Here is a 22,477-nt window from a genome sequence, read left to right on the forward strand (position 1 = left end):
GAACCACACAGTTCTACAAACATGCATGCTAAATCCCTGTAGAGCAAAGAGGCAACAGCAGAATGGCCTCAGCAAGTACATTTTCCCATTATTTCAAGACTATTTTATGAAATAACATCATAGTTAAGAATAAAGGAGAAATTAATGCTTAAAGCTGCAAGATGGGACCTAAAAACCACTCAGCCACGAGGGATAATTCAAGCTCTCACCAGCGTCACCAAAGCATATTTAGGTCTTTATTGGCCTTTTTGAAAATATGTTCCTAAAAGACCAAAAAGGAACTGAAGAGACAAATACTGAGAATTATTATTTTGGGTTGACTTCTAAGAAATACTGGTACAGAGTTACAGAGTGTAGCTAGCAGAAGTCTCACATTTTTAGCCAACAGAAAGCAAACATGCTGGCTTCCCTACCAAGCTCTTCAGCTGCTTTGACAAAAGTAAAAAAGGTGGGATACTTTCAGAACAAAACTCTGTACTTGAAAAGCACAGAATTGATTCTTATTTACAACAGAAAGACTGAAGTCCATTAACCTCAAGAAAGGGCATTTTTTGCTTTGAAAGTTTTTTGAGCGCTGTTTAAGTATTAAACCATTTTTCTGCCTTTTTCTGCTTCAACACCATGCTTTCTGAATTGTCCTGTGCTTTAAACAAACCTGATCCACTTTCATGAGCTTCACTATTTCTTCAGCTTGATGCAGGAGGTCTCTGAAAAGAAGAAAGGAAGAGAGAAATTATGAAGGCATCAGTAAGGTTAAAGCTTTGGCTGATTTTTACCATTGAATCAAACACCTTTTGAGGATCCAGGTTGGATTAATCTTTTCCTAAATGTGTTATGATTAAACAATTGACTGTGCTACCCAGAGAGCTTTGGGTGATTAGCTCATATTCAGGTACCTGACTTCCAGACATGTGCACTTAGATAAAAACAGCAGCTTAGTAGGCACACCTCAACTTCTATTTGAGCCAAAAATTTGTTTTGCAGCTATAAAAGAGACCTGATTTTAACTCTGGTGATAGAACAGACCCCAAAGCGGGGCTTTGTTCCTCCTGATTCTGACAGGTGCCAGCTGAGCCACAATGACAGCCTCTGCCAGTACTGAGCACAGTGAAGTGCTCCAGTACCAAAGATTTCCATCCTTCCCCTTATACACCAACTGCCCAGCCAAAAGCCCCTCAGACTCACCTGGGTTTACTGTTTGGCATCTCTCCTGCAGTGCCAGCTGGAAGGGAGAGATGTTGGACCGAGGGGTTGAAGGTGCTAATGAGAGCTGAATGACACACACAGGTTAGGAGATTTTTCCATCCAACAGACTGCTACTCTGCTGATTCATTAAACACTGCTGAACTAAAACAGCACCAGAGCATGTAAAGTCTGAGGATCTCTTGGCAAGCATGAGAGGTACAGTCAAGCCGTTCTGCAGCTGTTTTCCTTGGTTCTATTCCTCACCTTGTGAAGTGAAGGCTTGATGTCTAAGTTTGCCTTCAGACTCAAGTCAAAAACCTCTGTCCCCATCTCATGTCAGCCACAAATATTGTAGGTGGGCTTAAATAGAGGCAGCTGTAGAAATGAAGCTACTGGGAAAAGTTACCCAGGGAGACCATGTTTTAAACCCTTTTTACAGGGAAATAGACACCACACCAAGGAGTTAAGATACTAGGAAGATGATGTGGAGGGCAGGGCCCTGGAGCTATGTATTACACAGCATTTCAGTGGGCATGAAACTTTTACTTGCAATACCGTTTAAGCAAGTAAAGGCTGACTTCAAAGACAGCCAACAGGCAACAAATTCCCAGATGTGGCGCAGCTATGGCAGTTTCAGTATAAATTCTAAGCGCATGGCAGTTCTGAGCAGGCAAACCCATACAAGATTTCACTGGGCCAGCAGGGGTCACAAGCACACACCAGCAGAGACTGTGTAGTGGGTAGAAATAAGAGGCCAAAAAACCCTGTTGGGCATTTAAGAATCTTGCAGCAGTCTGTTACACCCCTTCCTCACTGCTGTTTGTCTACCCAGACAGTCTCTTTAAAGCCATCATGGACAACCCAAGCTGGCTGTGCTCGTGTCCCCAGCTACACCACCCCTCAGGTTTCCCTTACACCCCTGCAGTGTGCCTGTGCTGCACCTGCTCTGCAGCCCAGCAGAGCTCTGGAGCTCCTGCCAGCAAGCTGTTAGATTAATCTGATGAAGTTTTAGTGTGACAGAAAAACGCACCTGCTAAAGTTGCCATGCTTATTTCAAGGAAGTTCTTTCCTGAGCTATAGAAAGGGAAGAGAAAACAGGAAGTTCCTGTTATTCCATTTCTCAAAGAAAAATTATATTACAGCACAGCAGCCTCAATTTCTTATTAGTTATGCTGCATCTCAGAGTGAAATTCATGGCAGCTGTTGCAAGTAAGAATGGAGCCTTTCTTTCCCCAAAACTGTCATGTCATCAGCTACTGCTGAGTAAGAACATAGTCTCAGATCTCAAATTTTTGTGTCTCTTTACCCTCTCCATGTTGCAGTACTTGTGCTTGCTTATATGTAGGTATAAGTGATGGAGGGGCCCCTCCGTGTATACCCATGTACAAGTGCACACAGATGTTTTTGCAACCATTAAAAAAACTTATTCTTTAAAATTTATCTGTGCAGCACTAAATCCTCCTCTTCAAGGCTATGACTCAAAAGATCTGCACAGACCTGCAGCTACAAGGTTTAGCCATATGTTCACTCACTGATTTGGAGCTGCTGAAGGAGCATGGGAGAAAGAAATGGTGCAAATCTTGTCCATGAAGCACTGGGAATCAGCCAAGCAGATTGGGTATCAGTAGTCCAGGGTATCTGGATTACTGAGTTCTTTCTTAGCTCTGATAAATCCCTGCTTTCTTATCTCTAACTAGTGAATTATTATATTTACTGCCTAGGATTTATCACACAGCAATGATTCTTAATCAAGGGTATTGCAACCCTTAGATAATTCTATATCCTGCATAAGTACAAAAAACATGTTACCAAAGGACAGGGAAAATTTCAGTGTCTCAAAATCCTTTCTATTTTACAAAGGCTTTTTCCTCCTCTCTATAAAACTAAAAAAAAAAAAAAATGCTTGGGCCTAACTCCTGCACTATGATACTATAGAGATTAGGATAATGAAAATTCTAAAAGCTAACTATTAATTCTTACCTTTGGAGAAAATTCTCACCAGATCCTGGTGTCTGTGAACAAAGAAGCAATAAGAATAATATTAATTAAAGTGTAAACTAGACCTAGGTACGCTGTTCCCCTACCATATTTCAGTCCTGTTAGAGATAGTATTGTTTTCTACATACTCCTTTCCATTATGTTGTAATGACTCACATATTTAGATTATTTCCCAGAACTTCCCTATTGCAGTGTATTTTCATAATCTGGTAATCCTTTCTTAGTTACTGCTTTCATTAATGATTTTTTTTACGTATGGCTTAAAATAGAATTTGATTTGTTGAAATCAAATTCCATAAAACTAAATGCTATTCTGGGCCAAATTTCTCTGGATCTACTCCCACTCCTTTTCAACAAGGGGCATGACCTGAAGTCATTTAGATAATTTACATAGATGGTACTCAGACAGAAGAGTGTCTGTTAAAAAGAAACTACATCAATAGAGGAACTTCACTGATTTCAGAGAGTTTCATGAGGAAACAGAGATGTTTGCACTAGGAAAGCAAACATTCCCTAAAAGAAGATAATTTACATGTTTTTCTATGGCACCCCCACAAGCAGCAAGGACACCAGCACAAAGAAGACTTGTTCCAAAGGGCCATGCACCTGATATGGGTGAAGCACCCTTGCATTCAGGACAATAATTTTTTTTCAAAAGAGAGAGGTACTCACAAGGAGTCCAGAAGTTCTGATTTTGAAAAGGAAAAGTATGATATATTCATGGATACCATCTCAAATTTGAAAGTTGTTTCATAATAAGAAAGACTCTCCCCCATTTTTCACAGTCACAGCCTCTCCAATGGCTATCAATTTTTGCTCTACAGGCATTTCTACACTTCCTCAAAGCACGAGAATTGTAGTTAAATGCTTTTAATTGGGCCTCAAATCAGTTTCAGATATTAACTTCCAACTACTAAGGAAAATAAAGATCATCCAAATCTAACTATATTATTACAGGCAGGAGAATTTTACCCCCATCTCTACAGCAGAAACATATCTTTGTGATTCTTGTAGACCTTCTGCCTTCTAGGTAGGAAACCAGTTTCTACAGAAAACACTTGATGAGATGGAAAATCTATTGCATTTCTCAAGAATTTGTATTTGTCCCAGTTTGAATTTTCCCAGCATCTTCTTCCAGTTATTCAATCTGTTATGCTCATTGTTAGGAAAATCCATGCACTCTAATCAAATATCATGGTTCTCTGCAAGAGCACTGTGATCACATTTCCTCCTGCACGAAGTCAGTTGGCTATGTTTAGACTCAGGGCACATTGGAACACTGAACAGCAGGTATTTCCAGCCATTTTTTCACCAGAAGTCTTTGATGCTTGTGGAAAGATTGAAGTTCTGAACACCCTGAGACCCCAAACTACATCATCAGCTGACTTCATCATCACAACAGAGGAAATGGGTCACATTCAGCACATTTCCTGCTTGTACTTACTCTTTGCAAACTTCCTATTGCAGTGACTGCTTTAATGTCAGCTGGCCTTAGAGCATGAACTGCAGAAAAGCAAGACTTCAGGTTACAAAAAAACCCCAACACAGTAATCCCAAAAGAAGGTTACATTCACCAGTATATTAAAACAAAGTTGGCTAAAATGGTAACAAGTCTATACTGACCACTTTGATTGGAGGTTTTAAACTAGTCAGAAAGCAAGAAGAACTCTACTCAGGTGTTCAGCAAATAATTTGGCTGTTTAGAGGCACTGAAATGCTCAACCATCAAGCAAGAAAAGATCAAAAAAACACTGCTGGGAATGACTGAAGTAATAGTGGCATCCCTAATCACCAGCTGAAGAAACAAAGGTAGAAAAGTAATCACAAGTGGAACAAAAAACTAAGGAGTTTATAGAGCCTAGCTCCACTTCAGTCAATCCCATACATAGGCATCCCCACAAACAGCTGATTTCTGCCCCAGCCCATTCTCAAATAATTTTGTGAGGGAAAGCAGAGAAAATATCAAACACAAACCTGAAGATGAAGGGGTCTCAGGGAATGTCGCCTGCTCACATGAAAATTGCAAGCTTCTTAGAGCCTTAGACATAAACAAATAAATATGGTTGATTGCTTAGATCTAACAGAGAAATTTGTTGAATGAGGGGTCCTACAGGCTCCATTCTCACACGTAACCAAGATTTTACTCATGTAAACAACTTCAAAGAACAATTACACGTCTGTTAGAAATACACCAGAACACAGATCTGGACAGCTGCATCTTCAATTAACTCTTCCAGAACTTGACACTTTCTGCTCAGTTTTCTTACTGGCTGCCACAGCACTGGGCCTGAGCAAACAATGACATGTGTTGAACGCCTCCTGCCACATCCATTGCTGCAGTGACTGCTGAATCTGGAAGAGGTCATAAGGACAGCTACTGCAGGCATCTCTGTGTGCCAATGGGCACCCAACTGACACAACAAAACATCTCCAATATGCAACAGCATATTGGCAATGAATGAAGGCAGAATGAACCAATTCTGGCTCCTTAACAACACCTGGCCAGGTGTTCAGAGAAGGCAAGGATGTGAGTGATATTCACTCAGCGTAGAGACAGCTCAGTACCAGCAGGAACATTGTTCAATGCCATCCTACATCCTTATGGTAGGCACAGCCCAACATCAAGTGCTTTAAAGGGACATGAAAGGCAATTCTTGCCTCCTCACGTGACTTGGCAAGGGGTTCCCTCATCACAATGACCATGAGTAGCTGTCTGACCATCCCTAACACCTAAAGCTTAAATCTATATAGTGACACAAGCCACCAGGGTCCCCACATATTCCCTAATGCCTAGCTGGAGGACTTTAAGGGTGCAAACACTTTGCACTGTTATAAAGCAAATAAGAGTTTAATTCTGTGTTTCTAAAAGAGAACAGAGCATCTAGGAACAAGTGCTAACCACAAACGACCTACATACAGGATATGCAACCTAATAACAAACATTGCTCGGAGAAAACCTCATTTCCTGATTACGTTCTGTAATCTTGCAGCTGCACTATCACATTGCTGACTCACTGGCTTTGCATTTCTTCTTTGCAGAAGCAGTTTGGAGCAACAAGCTGTATTCTTTCTTCTGCCTGCCTCAGAGGAAGCAACAGCTTGACAGGTAATGATAGATATTGAAAACAGAAAAAAAAAAAAAAAGTTGTATTCATACTTTACCTCTAGTTTTTCATATTCTTCCTGATCATCTGCATTACCTTAAAAACATTAAATAAAGGGTTATGCTATTTTTTTTTTTACCTTAGGAAAAAAAAAAAAAATCTTCATAAGACTTAATATACATAAAAGCACAGAATCTGGAGAGAAGGCACCTTTCTCATTTGCCCTACTTTCCAAAGATGGAACATCATCCCAACAACCAAACATATTTTCTTTGATTTTGTATACTAGAAAAAGCTTTTTGCTATTATAAGCAGGTGAGATCTCTTGAAATTAGTGGAATGTGATGAATTTATAGCAACAGGTGATGAACTGCTTGTGGATCCCCTCAAACAACCCCATCCTCCACAGGCCTTCCCTACCTGCTTTCCTCTTCAGCATAATTCATACACTGCTACAGTCTCATTTTATCCAAATTTAGAGTAGTTTGAACATGTACAAGGTGAAACTCCTTAGAAAGGAGCAAGTCACATTAATCTACATCTTCCACAGTCAGGGAGCAGCATAACACTGTTGTGAGTTTGCCATAGTGATACAGAAACAGCTGTTTCTCTTCTCTTAGTAGAGTGTTGGCAGACAAAATAGCCTGTGGAGCCAGGAGTCAGGTGTGTAGATGTTTCAGTAAACATTATTCTCTTTCCTTGAGCATACACTTGGATTTATACAAATAGATTTTAGTTTATTCTAAAATTTCCACAAAAATAGCCACAAAGCCTAGGTCAGCTGAACTTCAAAGCACACCCTCAGCTGTTCTTGCCTGCCCCACTGAAACCATCAGCATCCAGCAAGTCTTATACAGAATGAGAATAATTGTCCTTTAACAGTCAGGAGCTATTTTTGGAATATTTAGCCCTGCTGAGTACTTCTGGCTTGTACACCTTTCTTCTCATGTCAATGATAGAGTAAGAGCTGAGCCAGCTCAGTCCAGCAGGTGAGACATCCTCGGGTGTAGGGCAGCCAGCGGTGCTCACACTGCAGGAAGATGAGCCTGGCACGGGCAGGGGGCTCTGGCAGCCTCTGGGAAATGGGGACCTGTGCACACAGGTCAGTGTGGTGACACAAAGCCACTACTGCTCCCCATGACTGCCTCAGCTTGCCAGCTGTGCCATACTACATGACCATATTCAATGAATGGCGGCAACTTCTATACGTGGAGATTTTTCCCTACTTGTGTTTCAGCCATGAGCTATTTGCCAATTTATATTATTTTTACACTACTTTGTAGAAGGCTGAGACAGTTTCTTGGCTGTTGTGTGACATGTTTCTAACATTTCTGCCTGTTCAATCTGTGGGTTTTGATGACGCTTTACTCAGGACAATAAACAGAACTTCAACTCTGTTTGGGATACTGGAGGCAAAAGCAATGAGGGACTTGTTTGCATCACACAAATCTACTGCAGGAACTCAGTATCTGAGAATTTTAACACTAATGTCAACTACATTTGAGAATAGTTCCTTAGGTGACATTGAGAGAGAAAGAGGATCCAGTCCCAGTTTCCAGGACTCAGGGAGTTGGAGAAACAGTTTTAATGTGTCAGACTTAAAGACTATCTAGTCTAGGATTTTGCCTCTGACAATGTCCAAATGCAGATGTTTAGGCAAAGAATAAGGAAAATACAGTTATATTTCCATTTTCTGTCCTCCCAATTACCCATACTATTGTGTTCCCCGAGCAAGCAATTACTTAATGTTGATGAATTCTTTTCCCATCTTTCTTCCACAAATTTGCCTATTTGTTTTTCTAATACTTTCGCACTTTTGGCTTTCCCCAAGAACTGTGGCAAAAGATGCTTCATCACTCAATTACATGTTGGAAAAACTACTTCTCATTTGTTAATAACCTGAATGTTTCCTTGTTGCTCTTGTAAAGAGTAGTCATTCCCTAGTTTCTACAAAACTTGCCATTTTGCATGTACCTGTATGTTTTTATCATATACCTATCCCTTCTTCTCCAGGCTGAAGAGAGAGTTTCTCTGATCTCATGTTGAAGTTTTTCCTAAGTCTGACCACTCTCCCCCTTTATCCTTCTCCTAGGTTTTACCATATCTTTTTTGAGATGAAAAATCCAGACCACTGTCAAGATGCAGGTGAGCCATGGCCCTGCACACAGCAGCAGCAATGTGGTTTTTATGCTGTGCTCTTTCTAACTCCTGGAATAATTTCTCCTGACTATCACTAGCACTGATGTCTTCAGACAGTTGTGTTCTGGGGCCAAGCAGTATCTATTCAGAGTTCACCATAGCACACACATAGATAAGAGTAATATATAAGGGGAAAACTTAGTCTAAATTTTCATTCTAATCATCCTGAATAGCTTTGCACCAACAAGTTACAATCCACCCTTATCCAGATCTCTTCTGAACATCTGCAGAGCCCACATCCCAACACAGATCAATACCAGCACCACAGTTAATAAAATAATCACGTTCATATTGCTGCTTGGTTCACTCCCTTGGATGGATATCATCTAATCCTGGCAGTTCTTTTACTATTTGTCATCAGTTTGTTCAAGGATTTGGTCATTACTCCTCTTGTCCCCTGTGCTGAAAGGCTTGGAGGGCAAGGCCTTTTTTAAGCTGTTATACAAGGACACCAGAGACAAAAAGAATGTGTCAGGCTTCAGCCTTCTTTTATACATCAGTCAGTCCTACAGACTCCATCTTTCAGAAGAATTTGAAAAATAATTTATTGTTTTTCAGTCCATTAGCAATGACTCACTGTTTCTCTTCAGATTAATTTTTGTCTTTGCTGATTAAATTTTAACCTCTTCAGTTTTCTTAGTTTGTTTTGGATTTACACTTTCCATAGGATAACTTTTTTAACTCCTGCTACTCCCAGTATTATAGTTACTCCCTTACTATACCACTGAATAATTCTAACTTGTATTTTCAATTTTCTTGATATAAAAAAGAAAGTATTTTTCAGACAATTCTCCCAAAATTTGGGAGCCTTCCTCCCTTGCTCTTACAGTTAATATGTTTCAGCAAACAATTCTTATAGGCTGCTATCAATCAACATCCTTTTTCCTGAATAAAGTTTTCAGAGGAACTACAGCCACTGTGCATATTTTTCACTAAATTAAAAAGCTCAGATGTTATAATTTCTTCTAATTACTTTGGGAATCAAAACCTTCTAACAGTTTATTATTTATAATCCTCTGAAGATAGTGATCATCACAGCCTACTGCTAAGGTAAAGCACTATTACTTTATTCATTCTTTTCTTACAGGCAGAGACCTGAAGCACAGAGCCAATAAAGCCAAAGCATACACAGCATTTTCAGTCTTGAGCACCTACAAAAATATCATTGGCACCAAACATGGACTTCAGAGACCCAGTATAGGAAATGAGGACTCCCCCCTACCATGAACATGACAGAAATCTGAACAATGCCTGGAATGCCAGGATGCTGACTAACCTTTCAATTAATCTTTTATCAGTGAAAAGAAGATGATCACAGTCATGAATTCAGAGAAATCCTCTGTTCCTTGCTTAAATTTCTGCACCATTTTGGCACAGATCTCACTGCTAGTCTAATTGTTTGGTGATGTTTCTCTCGCCAGAATGCTTCAGTGTCCTAGACACAGTCTATCCCCAGAACAGTACAAACCAATGAATACATCTTCATCAAAAAATGATCAAACACACCCAAAACTGCATTTAAGATCACAGTTTTACTCACAGATTTTCTTCATCCTGCTTCTAAAACTCCTGCTATACACCCACCTTGCAACAACTAAAAATAGAGATTCCCAAATACTGTGCAATGCAAATTTTCAAAGGGCCTTCCAAAACTTACCTTCTGAGGAGAGCAACCAAAGGAACAGCACACCTAACAATAGCTTCATGGTAACCACCTCTATGAATGACAATCCTGGAGTGCTGCGTGTTAGATGTCAAGGCTGAAAAGAAAGAAATTCTCTTCCTTTTTCTCCTTTATACCTTGAAAGTTGATAACTCAGCAGCCATAAAACTTATTAGCTTCTACCTTTGGAAAGCAAAGTGACAATGATATCTCATTTAATTGCCCATCCCAGGGTCAAAGAAGGGCACAGCTTCTCTCACTTTGTTCAGACAGAGCTGGCCATTTTTCAGGAGAATTCTCAGCAAATCTAAGGACCAAGATCACATGAGTCAGCTTCCAGCAGGGTCAAGGCTCTTTCAGGCAATACATAACATATTAGTTTGGCATTAGCCTGCCTCTGCCACTCAGGGAAGTGCCTCTGCTCCTGAGGTGACAAGGATAACTGAACCCTGTGCAGCAGCCCACACCCACCCAAAGACAAAGGTTGTGCTCTTCCTTTTGTCTCCTTCCCTACCTGTGCTCCTTTCTTGCCTTCAAACAGACTCATGCTGTGCCTGTTTCTCTTCTGCTAGTTCCTCTTCTGGCAGATTTTTCTTCACTGGTTGTGCCCCACCAGTATTTACCATGACAGAGCAGTGCCAGACACGCAGGAGCAGTAGGTCTGCCCTCACACTGCACAGGTCTCCAAACCCCTCGCTGTGACACTATTACAGTAGCAGTCACTTCAGCGGAGTCAAAGAGAGCGCAGCTAGACTGTGATACAACACCCCCCAGTGAGACTACCACTATGCCTCAACTACAGCATCAGGGTCAAACCTCTGAAGAGCAGCCTGCTGTCCTCACACAAAGCACCAGAGTGACCTTTGGCCTCTTCCGAGCCCACTGACACCCAGAGAGATCTCCTACATGAATAATGGGAGTCTGCTTAAGTAAAGAGCTTTAAATGCTTAAATAAGCCACTAACACCCCCAACTCAGGCAGTCTAACCCATCCTTCAAAGGGGTTTTTGTTTATTTGGGCTTTCTGTTCTTTCATGGTAGAAATTTGACATTCTTTGAAGGAACATGTTGGAGGTAGATCTTGTGCTCATTTATTTTAAAAAGCCAGGAAAGCTGTATTAATTCTCAACATGAGCAGCTACTGTTCAGAGCAACATGCAAGGAGGAATGTACATAGACAGGGGAAAGCATTCCTCCACCCCCAACTCAGCAAAAGCATACCAGCACAAGGGGCTTCTCACCTCAGAACAGCTGCATGTCCAAGTCTGAGAGGGATGTGCTCATTCTGCTTGGGGGACTCACACCTGAAACAGTCTGACATCCAAACTTCTTTGACCAGTAAGGTAAAGAAAAGTTAAAGTCTTACTCACTGTCAGGGCACAGCACCACCCCAGCAAGCCCTGCCTGGGCTGAGCTGCAGTGGCGGTCCCAAGCACCTGGTCAGAAGGAGGGAGGGGGTGCAGGTGAGGCTGGTCAGGACCATCGTCATCTCTCAGTCAAAGAGGCATTGCACAGTCTCAGCATGGATTGGAGTTACCTTTGGTGGGTTTTGTCATTATATCCAAGGGTTTGTGGCTGCTTCACTCCTCAAGGGAAAGCTCTCGCTATCAAAAGTCTGAGAAACAGACTTGAAGACCTGGAAGTGTTTAAAACCCCAGAAAGCCTCTTCCTCATTGCACACCAAGAAAAACACCAAAAGGAAGGTTGCAATAATTCATTCATTTGCCATAAACCACAGATCCAAGAGTAAGTTTAGCCTTTAAACGCTGTGACATGCTCCAGAAGCAAAACAGCATTAACTTCAAGGCTTGTAAATCTCTTGTAAACACTCCTTCCCACCACCAAAGGATCAAAATAACTCCTAGACTGAATAGCAAATAACAAGTGGCAGCAAAGATCAAAAAAGTTTGCAAAAAGGAGAAGAGAGAATGTTCTACTAGATATAGAAGGTGTCAGAGAAAATTAAGGCTTTTACATTACTGCAAGGGCAAAGCTAGATGCAACTACAGAAGGCAAGGAGAGTTCCAGATCATAAACCAACCCTCAGCTGATGGTATTTAGGAACGCCCTAGGGAACTGCAACCATGTAGCTGATTACCTAATGATCAACACAGAACATCTTGTGTCTTCCCTAAAGTGTCTATTGCTGCTCAGGTGGGACAAGGAGCTAGCTAGGCCTGGTAGTTAACCCTGCCTGAATGGTGTGAGTCTTCTTGCTGCTTGCCCTGTATGGAGAGGGCTCATAACACAGCTGGCACAGAAGAGTTCTGAACGAAATTTGTTGGTGAAAAGCAGAAGTTTTGTGCCTTGCCATGTTCTCAAGCAAAGGACCTGTTTCGCAGGTCCACACCCAACTGTGCAAAACACCACCAAAAAAAATAGTCAAGTCCCAGTTATAGTTTTAAAGCCAGCAACACCCAAACAGATACTCAAAAGGTGCTAAAGCGTATTAGCCAAACTCTTTGGTTCACTGCTACATTTTTAGGTGGCTTATAATATGTCTAAAGCTTTACCTTTCATACCTGGTATGGGAGCCACAGCTGGGAAAGCCATGGGATTTTTTTTAGCTTGTCTTTAAGCTTTTCCTTACCTCCTCTACCAAACAGAGCTTTTTCCAGTATTTCTTTTATTCATACAGAGTACCAAAACCCAAAAACTCTTTCAACCTAAGTCCTCACCTATAAGACCACTGTTTTAAAATACAAATAATGAAAGTATGGCTGCATATTAAAAGAAGAAAATCCCCAACAATAAAAATAAACAGACAAAAAGCTCCATAGCACTTAACCACTCATAATTAAACCCAAGATGTTTGTACTTGTTCTGAGTAAGTTAGGGAGGTAGCTTACTCAATTGCTAATAAGCAAAAGTCATATGTCAGTGGATAATCTTATTGCATCCACAAAATTATCATGTTACACTGGCATAGCAGATAACTTCTTGTAGAAATACAAAGCAGACCGGGTTTCCATTTCATTTGAAGATACAGCCTGTTTGTGACCTGTCACTGCTTCAGCTAATCCTATTGCCTTGACAAAGCATTACATCTTGAATTTTGTATTTAGGAAGCATATCCCTGAATTATTTCATCTATGAAGCATCCATCTGTGATGGGTAGAACATGACAGTGCTTACTAAAACGTCAGGAATAATTAATATACAAAAGCAAGACATGTCATGTGTCCTTGTGATGTTACGCCATTGCCTCCTCCTGCTGTGATTCACGCTGCTAGTAAATTTAGTGCATACTCTGGACCTAAACAGAAGATATTCCTCCTCAGGGGAGTTCAGACATGCAGTAGAGGGTGAGGAGATCAAGTGAGGCCAGGGGCAGGCAGGGACATGAATCATCGGGCAGCAGTTCTGCGGCAGCAGGCAGGAGAGCCGCACAGCTTGAAGGAGGCTGCTACCACCTGCTGGAGGGAGCGCAAATCCTCCAGGGAACGAAGAACACAAACGGGAATGCGGAACTGGAAAGCACTGATCTGCATATGGCCAGGTTACTGAGAGTGGGCAAAAGGCCTTGTAATGCTTAGTGCACTCCTCTAAAAAACTCAAGCTTTTGGAGAGTTGGCAGGTGAGAAGGAAATAAATTATTTCTAAAATGCCTTTAGAAAAGAAATCTTGGTTTAAAAAAAAAAAATGCAAACACAAGGCCTCAAATACACTTCCCTAAATTTTTCTAAGCTCAGTGCATGGTTGTACTCTGACTTTTATAGTTAGGATCTGCATAGCTGCTACAGCAGACATGGCAGTAAGTCTAGGACACTGCTATATATGGCAGTAAGTACATAAATAAACAAGGTCACCACTGCAATTATACCCATGTTTTGGATGGGCTATGAAGCAGTGCTCTCCTGCAAGGACCTACCAGCAGCTGAAGGCAGAAACATAACAACAAAAACTCTGATCCAATGTTAATAATTGAATGAAACTTGAAATTTCTTCCTTGTGCCTTAAGCAGGGCACAACCTCTCACACAGATTGTATGACTGCTTGCTGAGGACACAAGCCCTTTAGCCACTCATCTGTGGCTGGCACCAAAGTACAGCCTAAAGTCCATCTCCACAGACTGCTCAGTGCTGCAGGGAGGCTGGTGGTGTCCAGCCTGCCTTTGCAGCTTGTGTATCTGCCACAGGTCTCTCAATCCCCACCCACTGTCACAAAAACATGCTGTGCCCTCTGCAGCAAAAGCTGGAACTGCTCCTCACTGCCTGTTCTAGCAGCTGCTGGGCCTTTGATACAGGCGAGATGCAAATCATGCTGAAATCCTCCCAGCTCCTTGGGGCAGGAGCCCCTGAAGCCTGAGGATAACTGCAAGGCTGCTGAGGACTCTGAACAGCCAGAGAACAGCAGAAGCCAAGATTTAAATATCCTCTGCTAAAGACTCTTTTTACTGACTTTTCTGTATTGTGAGGATTCGTTTGAGTAAGCAGCAAGAAGCTGGGGACCAGATACTTCCTGTGGCCTCCCCAGTTGGCCCCTTGGTTATCAAATCAGGAGATAAAGCTTATTTCTGGGGAGCCCTGTTTACAGCCACAGACTTGAAAGGGTTCACCAGCGCTACCACAGCCTTGAGAAAGCAAGGCTGGCAGGAAGGCAGATAGAAAAAGGAAGCAGTCTGCCTGCCTCTGATAGACAGTGACGGCATTCGATGGAAGGCACCAGAAAATATGTGCTCCCTTCCCGTGTCTCTGGGTGAGTTTGTTGCTGCTCACATGCAAAAAACCTAATTCTCAAACATTTCCTTGGAAATCAGGCACCTAAATAAACACTGCTATGAATTGAAGAAGTCTCAAAGTGCTGTGTTTCTCTGTAAAATGAAAACATGAGTATTCCCTTTCTCCCATTCTTTTCCATTAAGCTATAAAATTCCCAAAGCAGTGCCAGCTTTGGCTGTTTGTATTCACGCCACAAAGGGGCTCTGTTGTCAGCCAGAGCTGTAATTGCAGCAGCCAGTGTGGGAAGCTCCTGACTCTCCTGAAGCTCTTCCCACATGAAGGTGCAACATATAGATTCTGTGGGGTCAGCCTGTCTAGGTGCCATGGGTCCCAGACTTGCCAGTCCGTCTATGCACATCCTAAAAATCCTCTGTTTACCTGACTCCCCTGCAGAAGTTCATTTCTCAGCCTGTCTTTACGCATCAAAAAACATATTCCTTTGACTCCAGTGAGCCAGTCCCAGATGTGCTGTATTCCTTTTGCATCATTAATACTTGTGCTGCTCTTGAAAAAGGAAAAAGAGAAGACTGTCAAGTGGTAGCATAGCGATTAAGACAGGGAGAGGAGCTAAGGCTGCTTTTCCTCATATGGGATAAGACTGTTTGACTTTTCTGGCTGCATTTGCACCAAACTCACAGAGACTTTTACATTCCACAGCCCTCAGGGTTGCTCAGTTTTTGTCCATTAGCAGCAGAAGCTCCTGGAGCCAAGAGCATACGGCTTGGTGTGCTCCCTTCACGAACTTCACACAACACAATTTGTGGCAAACACGTCCTCCCATCGTAGTGTTCACCATCTGTGCAATGCTCTGATCTGCTCTCACCTGTTTTGCGGCCAAAAGAGCCAAACATGGGCTGTCCAGGTGCTCTGTGTCTTTCTTTCACCCGATGAGTGGAACTGCATTGAGGCAAGCATGGGGCTAACAGAGTCAGTGCTTAGAGAAGTGGGCTGAAAGGCCTTTGGACACAGACACACTTATTTTACTAAGGGACTGTGCAAGGCCAAGCAGCTGAAGCCTTCTGTAAGTGTGAAGAGGTGCTTACAGAAACTAAATTTCCTTTTGTGAGGCAAAGAAATCACAGGAGAACAGTAATCAAACACCATCAAGTCAATCTTAAACCCAAAGTCACACAGAGCTCAGCACTCCAGAAAGGGAAGCAAGTAAATGGGCATAAAACAAATAGGAGGGGTGAGCATACAGAAACTGTGGAAGGCAGACTGGGCCAGAAATATTTACAGTGCAGGGCAGAAAGAGTATCAGAGGATACTCTGCTAGAGCACATGGCCAAACTGCGTGAGGAGGGTCACGCCTGCTTTAGCCAGCTGCATCTCTCGCAGTTGCCACCAGAGGACACCAAATTCCTGCATTTCCACTCCTGAACACAACAAGTATCCTGACCTTTCGGCTGAGAGTGGGGAGGAGCTGTACCTCCAGCCCTTAGGAGGAGAAGTCCAGGCCAGGGGATTCTTGATGTGACCTGCCTTTGTACAGGTATACCACCACATCCTCCCTCACAGACAGAACCCAATTCCAAGCTTGCATGTTTTCAGTGACTGCATGCTTTGAAGACCAGAAATAATGCAGACAATAACAGTGATTCAAACCAACACTAGATGATTGGAGACCAAAAGCCACTGCCAGCTGAACAGATGCTCTTATCCCATATTTCCATTGAAAGAGTCTTCCAAAATTCACAGCTCTGCCAGGCTTCATCCTGACATTTCAGCAGAATATTGCAAGAACGCCATCAAGTGCTAGAGGCCTTTGTTTTTAAGATGGAAAGGCTGGGCTCTGGAACCAGCTATGGGTGCAGGCATGGGCCTGTCCATAGGATTTTCTGAACAATTAATGTGCACATTATTGTTTCAAGTGATCTCAATAAATTGCAAAAGCTGCTCAGAATCAACTGGATAAAATTCAATAAAAACACAGCAAAGTACTACGATTGGGAAGGAGAAATTAAGTGCACAAATGGATGACTTGGAATAATTGGTTAAGCAGCAGTACTACACAAAAGGATCTGGAGGCATTAGAGTGGATCATGTAATGAGCCAACAATATACTGCAGTTGCAACAAAAACATTTCTTTTGGGATATATTAATAGAGTGTCATAAGTATGCCACAGAAAGTCATTATTCTGTTTTACTCCAAAACAGTGCTCACTAATGCTAAGCTTTGTATCAAATTTGGGGCACTAGCAGTTTCAGAAAGATGGAGTTAAAGCAGACCATCCAGCCCAACAGAAAGCTTAAGAAACCTTAAGGAAAGCTGGATGGACTGGGGGAGGTTTTCTTGGGAGAGAAGAGTAAGGATGGCTGCTCTGATGGCTGTTCCAGCCAGCAGCAATTGCCCATGCATCTGTTTTCCCTGGCAGCTCAGAAGAAAGATGGGCAGAGTGGTCCCAGATCAGTGTGGAATGAAGGCAGACACCAAACCTGGGACTAGTTTGGGTTTCATCTCAAGAGGCATCTCTGTTTTTCTTACATAAGGGGGAAGGTATGCAGGTGGGGGATGGGAGGGGTCACGAGTTTTGATGTGACTGTCAGTGACAACCTGGAAACTTGCTTTCAGGTGAGGAATGGTCCTTTTAACACAACAAAGTGGCACACCCACGAATGCATACACAGACCACACCTACGGGAACCTGCTTCCACAGGGTTGTTTGTACTGCAAGCAAAGGAGAAAATAAAGATTGGAGTCGGAGCTTGCTTTTTGCCCATTCCTCCCCCCCCCGCTCCCCTGCCCTGGTCAATCTGTCCCCATGAATAGTACAGCAAGGCTGTTCACATGTTACTGCTTTCTATGGCTCCTGGGGACCTTCGAGGTCCTGCTATGTCACTCCTGTAAGATTCCCAGCCCTTACATCTGGTTTCCACCAAGCACCTAAATAAATTTGGGCATGTCCCTGTTCAGCAAAGACCTTAAGCTTATGCCTACACTTAAGCACAAGCTTCAGAGCGTTTGTACCATGGCTTCTGCAAACAAGGCCTTTACCTTAAAAAACATAGATAAAACAACTTTTCATTTAGCTAAGCTCAAATGCTTCCCTCAAACTCCTTGAATCTACCTCCTCTCTGACACTGAGAGAGATGCCTTGCATAAGAAGACTCCCTTGCTTCCTCTCTGCTGTAATTTATCAGCTCTTCCCTGCTCCAGGGCACGTACCTCTAGGGACAGATGAAATCTGTTCCTGTTTGTTACTGTGCAAAGCTAGATCTCAACAGCAGTGATAAAGGCCCTTGCACATCCTAGCTTGCTTTCTGCTACTTCCCTTTTCTCTGGAATTCATACTCCTTACCCGCCCTTGCTCCCTTCCCCCTTCCCTGTTTGCTCATACTTCTGGAAAGATGACTGAAGGCTAACCAATGAGTAAGACACTGCTGCACGTCATCGCCTGTCTGCTGCAAGAAGGGGTGAACAAGTTCGTTTGTCCACAGGTTAAAGTGAGGTTGCCATCCTAACAAGCAGCATGTAATTGGGAGACCAAGCAGTGGGAAACCTGCCCTCTCTTCTCTCTCGTCTGGAGCTTTTAATTTCTCTTGTTTTCTTCATTGCGTACAGCACTTTATGCCTGCACAGCATCTTTCAAGTGAGGATCTCAAAGGGTTTCACAGACCTTAATTAAACCTCATAAATCCCTAATTGATAGATGAAAATTCTGAGTCACAAAAAGGTGAAGTGATGTGCTCATGGTGAAACAGTGAGTCAGTTGCAGAGCTTGGAGCAGGGCTATGGCGATCCCATTTCAGTACTCAGCATCTTCCTCGCTTGCCAGACTTCATGGAAGACTTGGCAAGTGAGTCCAACAGCTGCCTGATGCAGCTCCCAGTGGCCATTCAGCCACTGGTGGGGAACAACCATCAGTAGTGGCATTTGGTGCTGTGGCACCAGACTGGCTAAGGGTGGAGGCTGGGTTGCAGGAGTATTGTATTATCTGGGAACAGCCCCAACCACCCCATCCCCACCAACCGTGACCCTGAAGCCAGCCTGGAGCCCAGGGCTCAGTTAATGGCTATTTCCAAATCCCAAGAGGGTGACCACCATCCCTTCACCCTGTCCATATGGTGGTCTGGCAGGGGAAGGGCCTTCATGCCCTGATATATCCCTCTAGAAGCAATGCTATTATCCCTACCATGGACCCACAGGGACACAGTGCAGTTTGCACCCAGGGAGCCAGGCAGGCACCTAACCAGCTCCTGGCTGTCAGCTGGCCTTGGGCAAGTCCCTTCTTTTCTCCTTTGTTCCCCTCTCAAGCCTTTGTTTCACACCCAGAGCATGCAGGCTCGGCAGGGCCGGGACCCTCCCGGCTGGGCGTTTGCGGAGTGGCCCTGTCCGAGTCTGGCGGGGCTGGCAGGCCAGCACAGCCCTGCCCGCCCATCCCTCCTCGGTGCCGGGGAGCCGGTCCCTCTTGGTGGACATCGTCCCAGTCTGCTTTCCAATTATAGCATTGCAGAGCTGCCACTGTGTTTAATTGTCTGCGTTTTATAAACACTAAATGGCCTTGGCTGACGCCCGAGTTAATGATCCCCTCCAGAAGCGACTTTGGCCGGCCGGCTCCCAGCTGGGCCCTCACCACGCCCACCAGAAAGGTTCAATTAAGAAAAGATGGGAGAGGATAAAAACAAAGAAACACGACTTAAAAGATGATGATGCACCTGAGGAAATGACACATCTCCCCTCCTGTCTGCCAGCAAGCCGTGATGCCGCTGCTGAGTTGGGTTTTCCTGAAGCAGAGGTGCCCTCTGCTCCTCAAACCCACCTGGCAGCTGCGGCCAGAACCAGCTGCCCACACCTCAGCACCCTTTCTCAGCCACCCCAGTGACCGCCTCGGTCAGGGGCCAACAACAGCAGAAGCCTGTAGCAGGACGAACAGATCAGTTCACCCACTGCATCAAACCTACTTCTTTCCTCCAGGTTTTCCCCTCGCTTAAGTATTAGCAAAGGGAAAAAACCCAACAGAGCTCACCTCAAAAATGCAAACAGAATGAAAACCCCCAGAGTAAACAGCCAAGGCTTTTATGTTAATGCAAGAGTCATTGACAGCATCAAAACAAAGGGAAAATCGCTGGGTCAAATTTGCAAATGATGTAAATAAGCCTGTTGAGTTTCAGTGAGGAGCTGAAACAGACTGCCATACACTATGTATATAGGTATATGTGTATATAGGTATATCTGCTGCCATCATTGCCCTCCACTACTGTATCCCAACTCAGTGGCACAATGGACACTGGAAGGGGAGCAGATGACACTTCAGTAGGATTCGTACATATCACTGCTAAAGCTCAGCATTTCCATTTTAAAAAGAAAGAAAGGAAAAAAAAACCAAAAAAAAAAAAAAAAAAAAAAACACAATGAAAAACCCAAACAGGGCGAGTGCACAGCTGCAAGGCGGCTTGGGTAATTGTGCAATGCTGGGAACTCTTAGGTAGTTAATAATTATACTCAACCTTCGGTCTAGTTCCTAACAACACCCCTAGGCGTGTCGCTCTTACAGAATAAGGGCACACGCCCTGCTGTGTCTCCTTGCTTAACAGGAACACAAAGTACAGTAGTAGGAGGTGTTTCCTTGAACTCTGAACAATTGGACATTTAAGGATTAATTACTGTTAAGGAGCTTTGGACTGGCAAACACACTAACTCAGCTCTTGGCTGCGTCTCCCAGCCAAGTTCTCTCAGTCATCCTAATTAGACATTCTGATACCATCTTTAATTATATGATCTCACATGCTATTTTTTTTTTCTTCTTTTTCTTCTTCTTTTTTTCTTTTTCTTACCCTGAACCCCTGTCTCCTGCAGCACGCCGAGCGGGCAGAGCACAGAGGGGTGAATTGGTGGTGAGGAAGGCGCTGGGCTGGGAATCACTCCTCTCCAATCCTCTTGGTGCAGCAGCAAGACCATGCATTGTTGGGACCCGAGGCGATCGGGACCCGAGCTCCCCACGCTGCTGAAAACACCCCAGGTCTTTCACAAGAGAGAGGAAAGCAGTGAGCCTGCCGCAGCTCCCTCACTGCTGTGGGCAAGACGGGACCTATACTGTATTTGTCAGTATTGACTGCAGCCTGGCTGGAATAATCCTGGGCCGAGCGATATCCCGCACCAGCCGCAGAGAGTGCGTGTGTGTGCGCATGTAGATACACACGTTTGCTCTCCTGTACACACCTTGATCTTATTGAAACAACAGGAGGAGCATATTGCACGTTATTAATGTTTTTCACCTTTGTAAACATTGCATTTCTGGGGCGCTGCTCCTGCGCCCCAACATGCAGCACCCAGTGGCACTGTGGGCCTGGCACCCTCCCATCCTGCTTTGACCCAGGGCCTGCCAAAAGCTGCTGAAGCTGCTTTGCATTCAAGCTGATCCTGTTGGACTGCAACATCCTTCCTAGGAATGGGTCTGGCTGCATCCGAGAGTCAGTAACAGCCATCACCTTTTTTCTGCGTGCTGTCATTCTGTGCCCGTGCTCCGGCAGCCCCCCTTCCCAAGCGGCAAGGAGGGAAGTTTTGGGCTGCGTGCTTTCAACTGAAACGCTGCTCTGCTGAGCTGGAAACTCGGTATCCCCTGAGGTCAGCCGAGGTTCACTAAGCTGGGGAACTCCTTAAATGGTATCGTCTGAAAAGCCGTCGCCCTTTGTTTTCGCAAGCAGCACAGAGCGAGATGGGTGACCGTTTCCCAAATCCTGGGTTCCCAGCCTTGTGTGAATGTGGGGGCAAAGAGGCTCCCTGCTCTTCCCAGCGGCAGCCTGCTCCCTGGAAATGGCTCCAAGACCCAGCCCTGCCGCTAGCGGCCTGAAGAACTGGTTGGCCCCAGCCGGGAGGGCGCGCAGCTCCCGCGCTCGCCCCGTGCTCCTGGGGCTGGAGAGCCTGGCACACCTGATCCAGGCAGGGTCTGTGCCCTGCCCGTCCGTCCTGCTGGGGTCCTGGCTAGCCTGTAGGCATAAGCAACCACTGAGCGCTTCGTCGCCTCTTCCAAAATCAGGGGGGAGGAAAGGAGGCCCTGACTGTCCCACAGGCAGGCAACAGTACCCCACACAGGGAGGAGCCCTCTCCTCCCGGCTCCTAGGCGTTCCTTGCTGATTCAGAGTCAACATAATGGGGCTGAGATGGCGCCATTGATCCTGCTGGGCAGGCGGAGCCGCTACATGGTAGGGATTAGTAATGGCTTTCTTCCCCCATGGCACTGGGTCACAGCATTTAGCCCTTTGTACAGCCCCACAGTAGAAACAGTCTGCCTCCCTCCCTGCCACCAGAAACGTGCCCATGGAGCTGCCACTGGTCCTGGGGAACAGAGAAATGGCAACAGCTGCACAAAAAAATTAAGAGTTGTAGCCACGTGACAAAATAAAACCAGAACTGGAACCAGTCACCAGGTGTGGGGGATAGACCTACCCTACTAAGGCAGCCAGCCATACTCTGAGGAGGTCCTTCCTTCAGTCCTCTAGGACAGGCAGCCCTGTGCAATCAGGGGTCTCCTCCAGCCAGGTGCATCTTGGAGGACCTTGAGTAGCCAAGACCGTCACTGTACAGCACCTGCTCTGTGCTACCACAGGACAACCTTGCTCCTTGTAGCTGCCTGGGAACAGCCAGGCCACAGGTGAATACAGCTCTA

At 44.3% G+C, this 22,477-nt stretch overlaps 1 protein-coding gene across 1 annotated transcript in view; it reads right to left on the reverse strand.

The window, feature by feature from the left end:
- PLB1 (phospholipase B1) overlaps window positions 1-16,375 on the reverse strand; it is an 83,477-nt gene extending 67,102 nt beyond the window's left edge. Inside the window, exons 1-10 of the mRNA XM_041413558.1 lie at window positions 16,269-16,375; window positions 15,518-15,766; window positions 10,144-10,226; window positions 6,346-6,383; window positions 5,158-5,221; window positions 4,628-4,686; window positions 3,166-3,197; window positions 2,216-2,259; window positions 1,186-1,270; window positions 656-707 (exon numbers count right to left, since the gene is read on the reverse strand). Coding sequence (XP_041269492.1) covers window positions 656-707; window positions 1,186-1,270; window positions 2,216-2,259; window positions 3,166-3,197; window positions 4,628-4,686; window positions 5,158-5,221; window positions 6,346-6,383; window positions 10,144-10,226; window positions 15,518-15,766; window positions 16,269-16,375 — 813 coding nt within the window. The remainder of the gene's footprint in view (window positions 1-655; window positions 708-1,185; window positions 1,271-2,215; window positions 2,260-3,165; window positions 3,198-4,627; window positions 4,687-5,157; window positions 5,222-6,345; window positions 6,384-10,143; window positions 10,227-15,517; window positions 15,767-16,268) is intronic.
- Between the last annotated feature and the right edge of the window lie 6,102 nt (window positions 16,376-22,477).

This window comes from Onychostruthus taczanowskii, unplaced genomic scaffold (assembly GCF_017590055.1).
Source record: "Onychostruthus taczanowskii isolate IOZ18803 unplaced genomic scaffold, ASM1759005v1 scaffold42, whole genome shotgun sequence".
NCBI lineage: Eukaryota > Metazoa > Chordata > Aves > Passeriformes > Passeridae > Onychostruthus > Onychostruthus taczanowskii.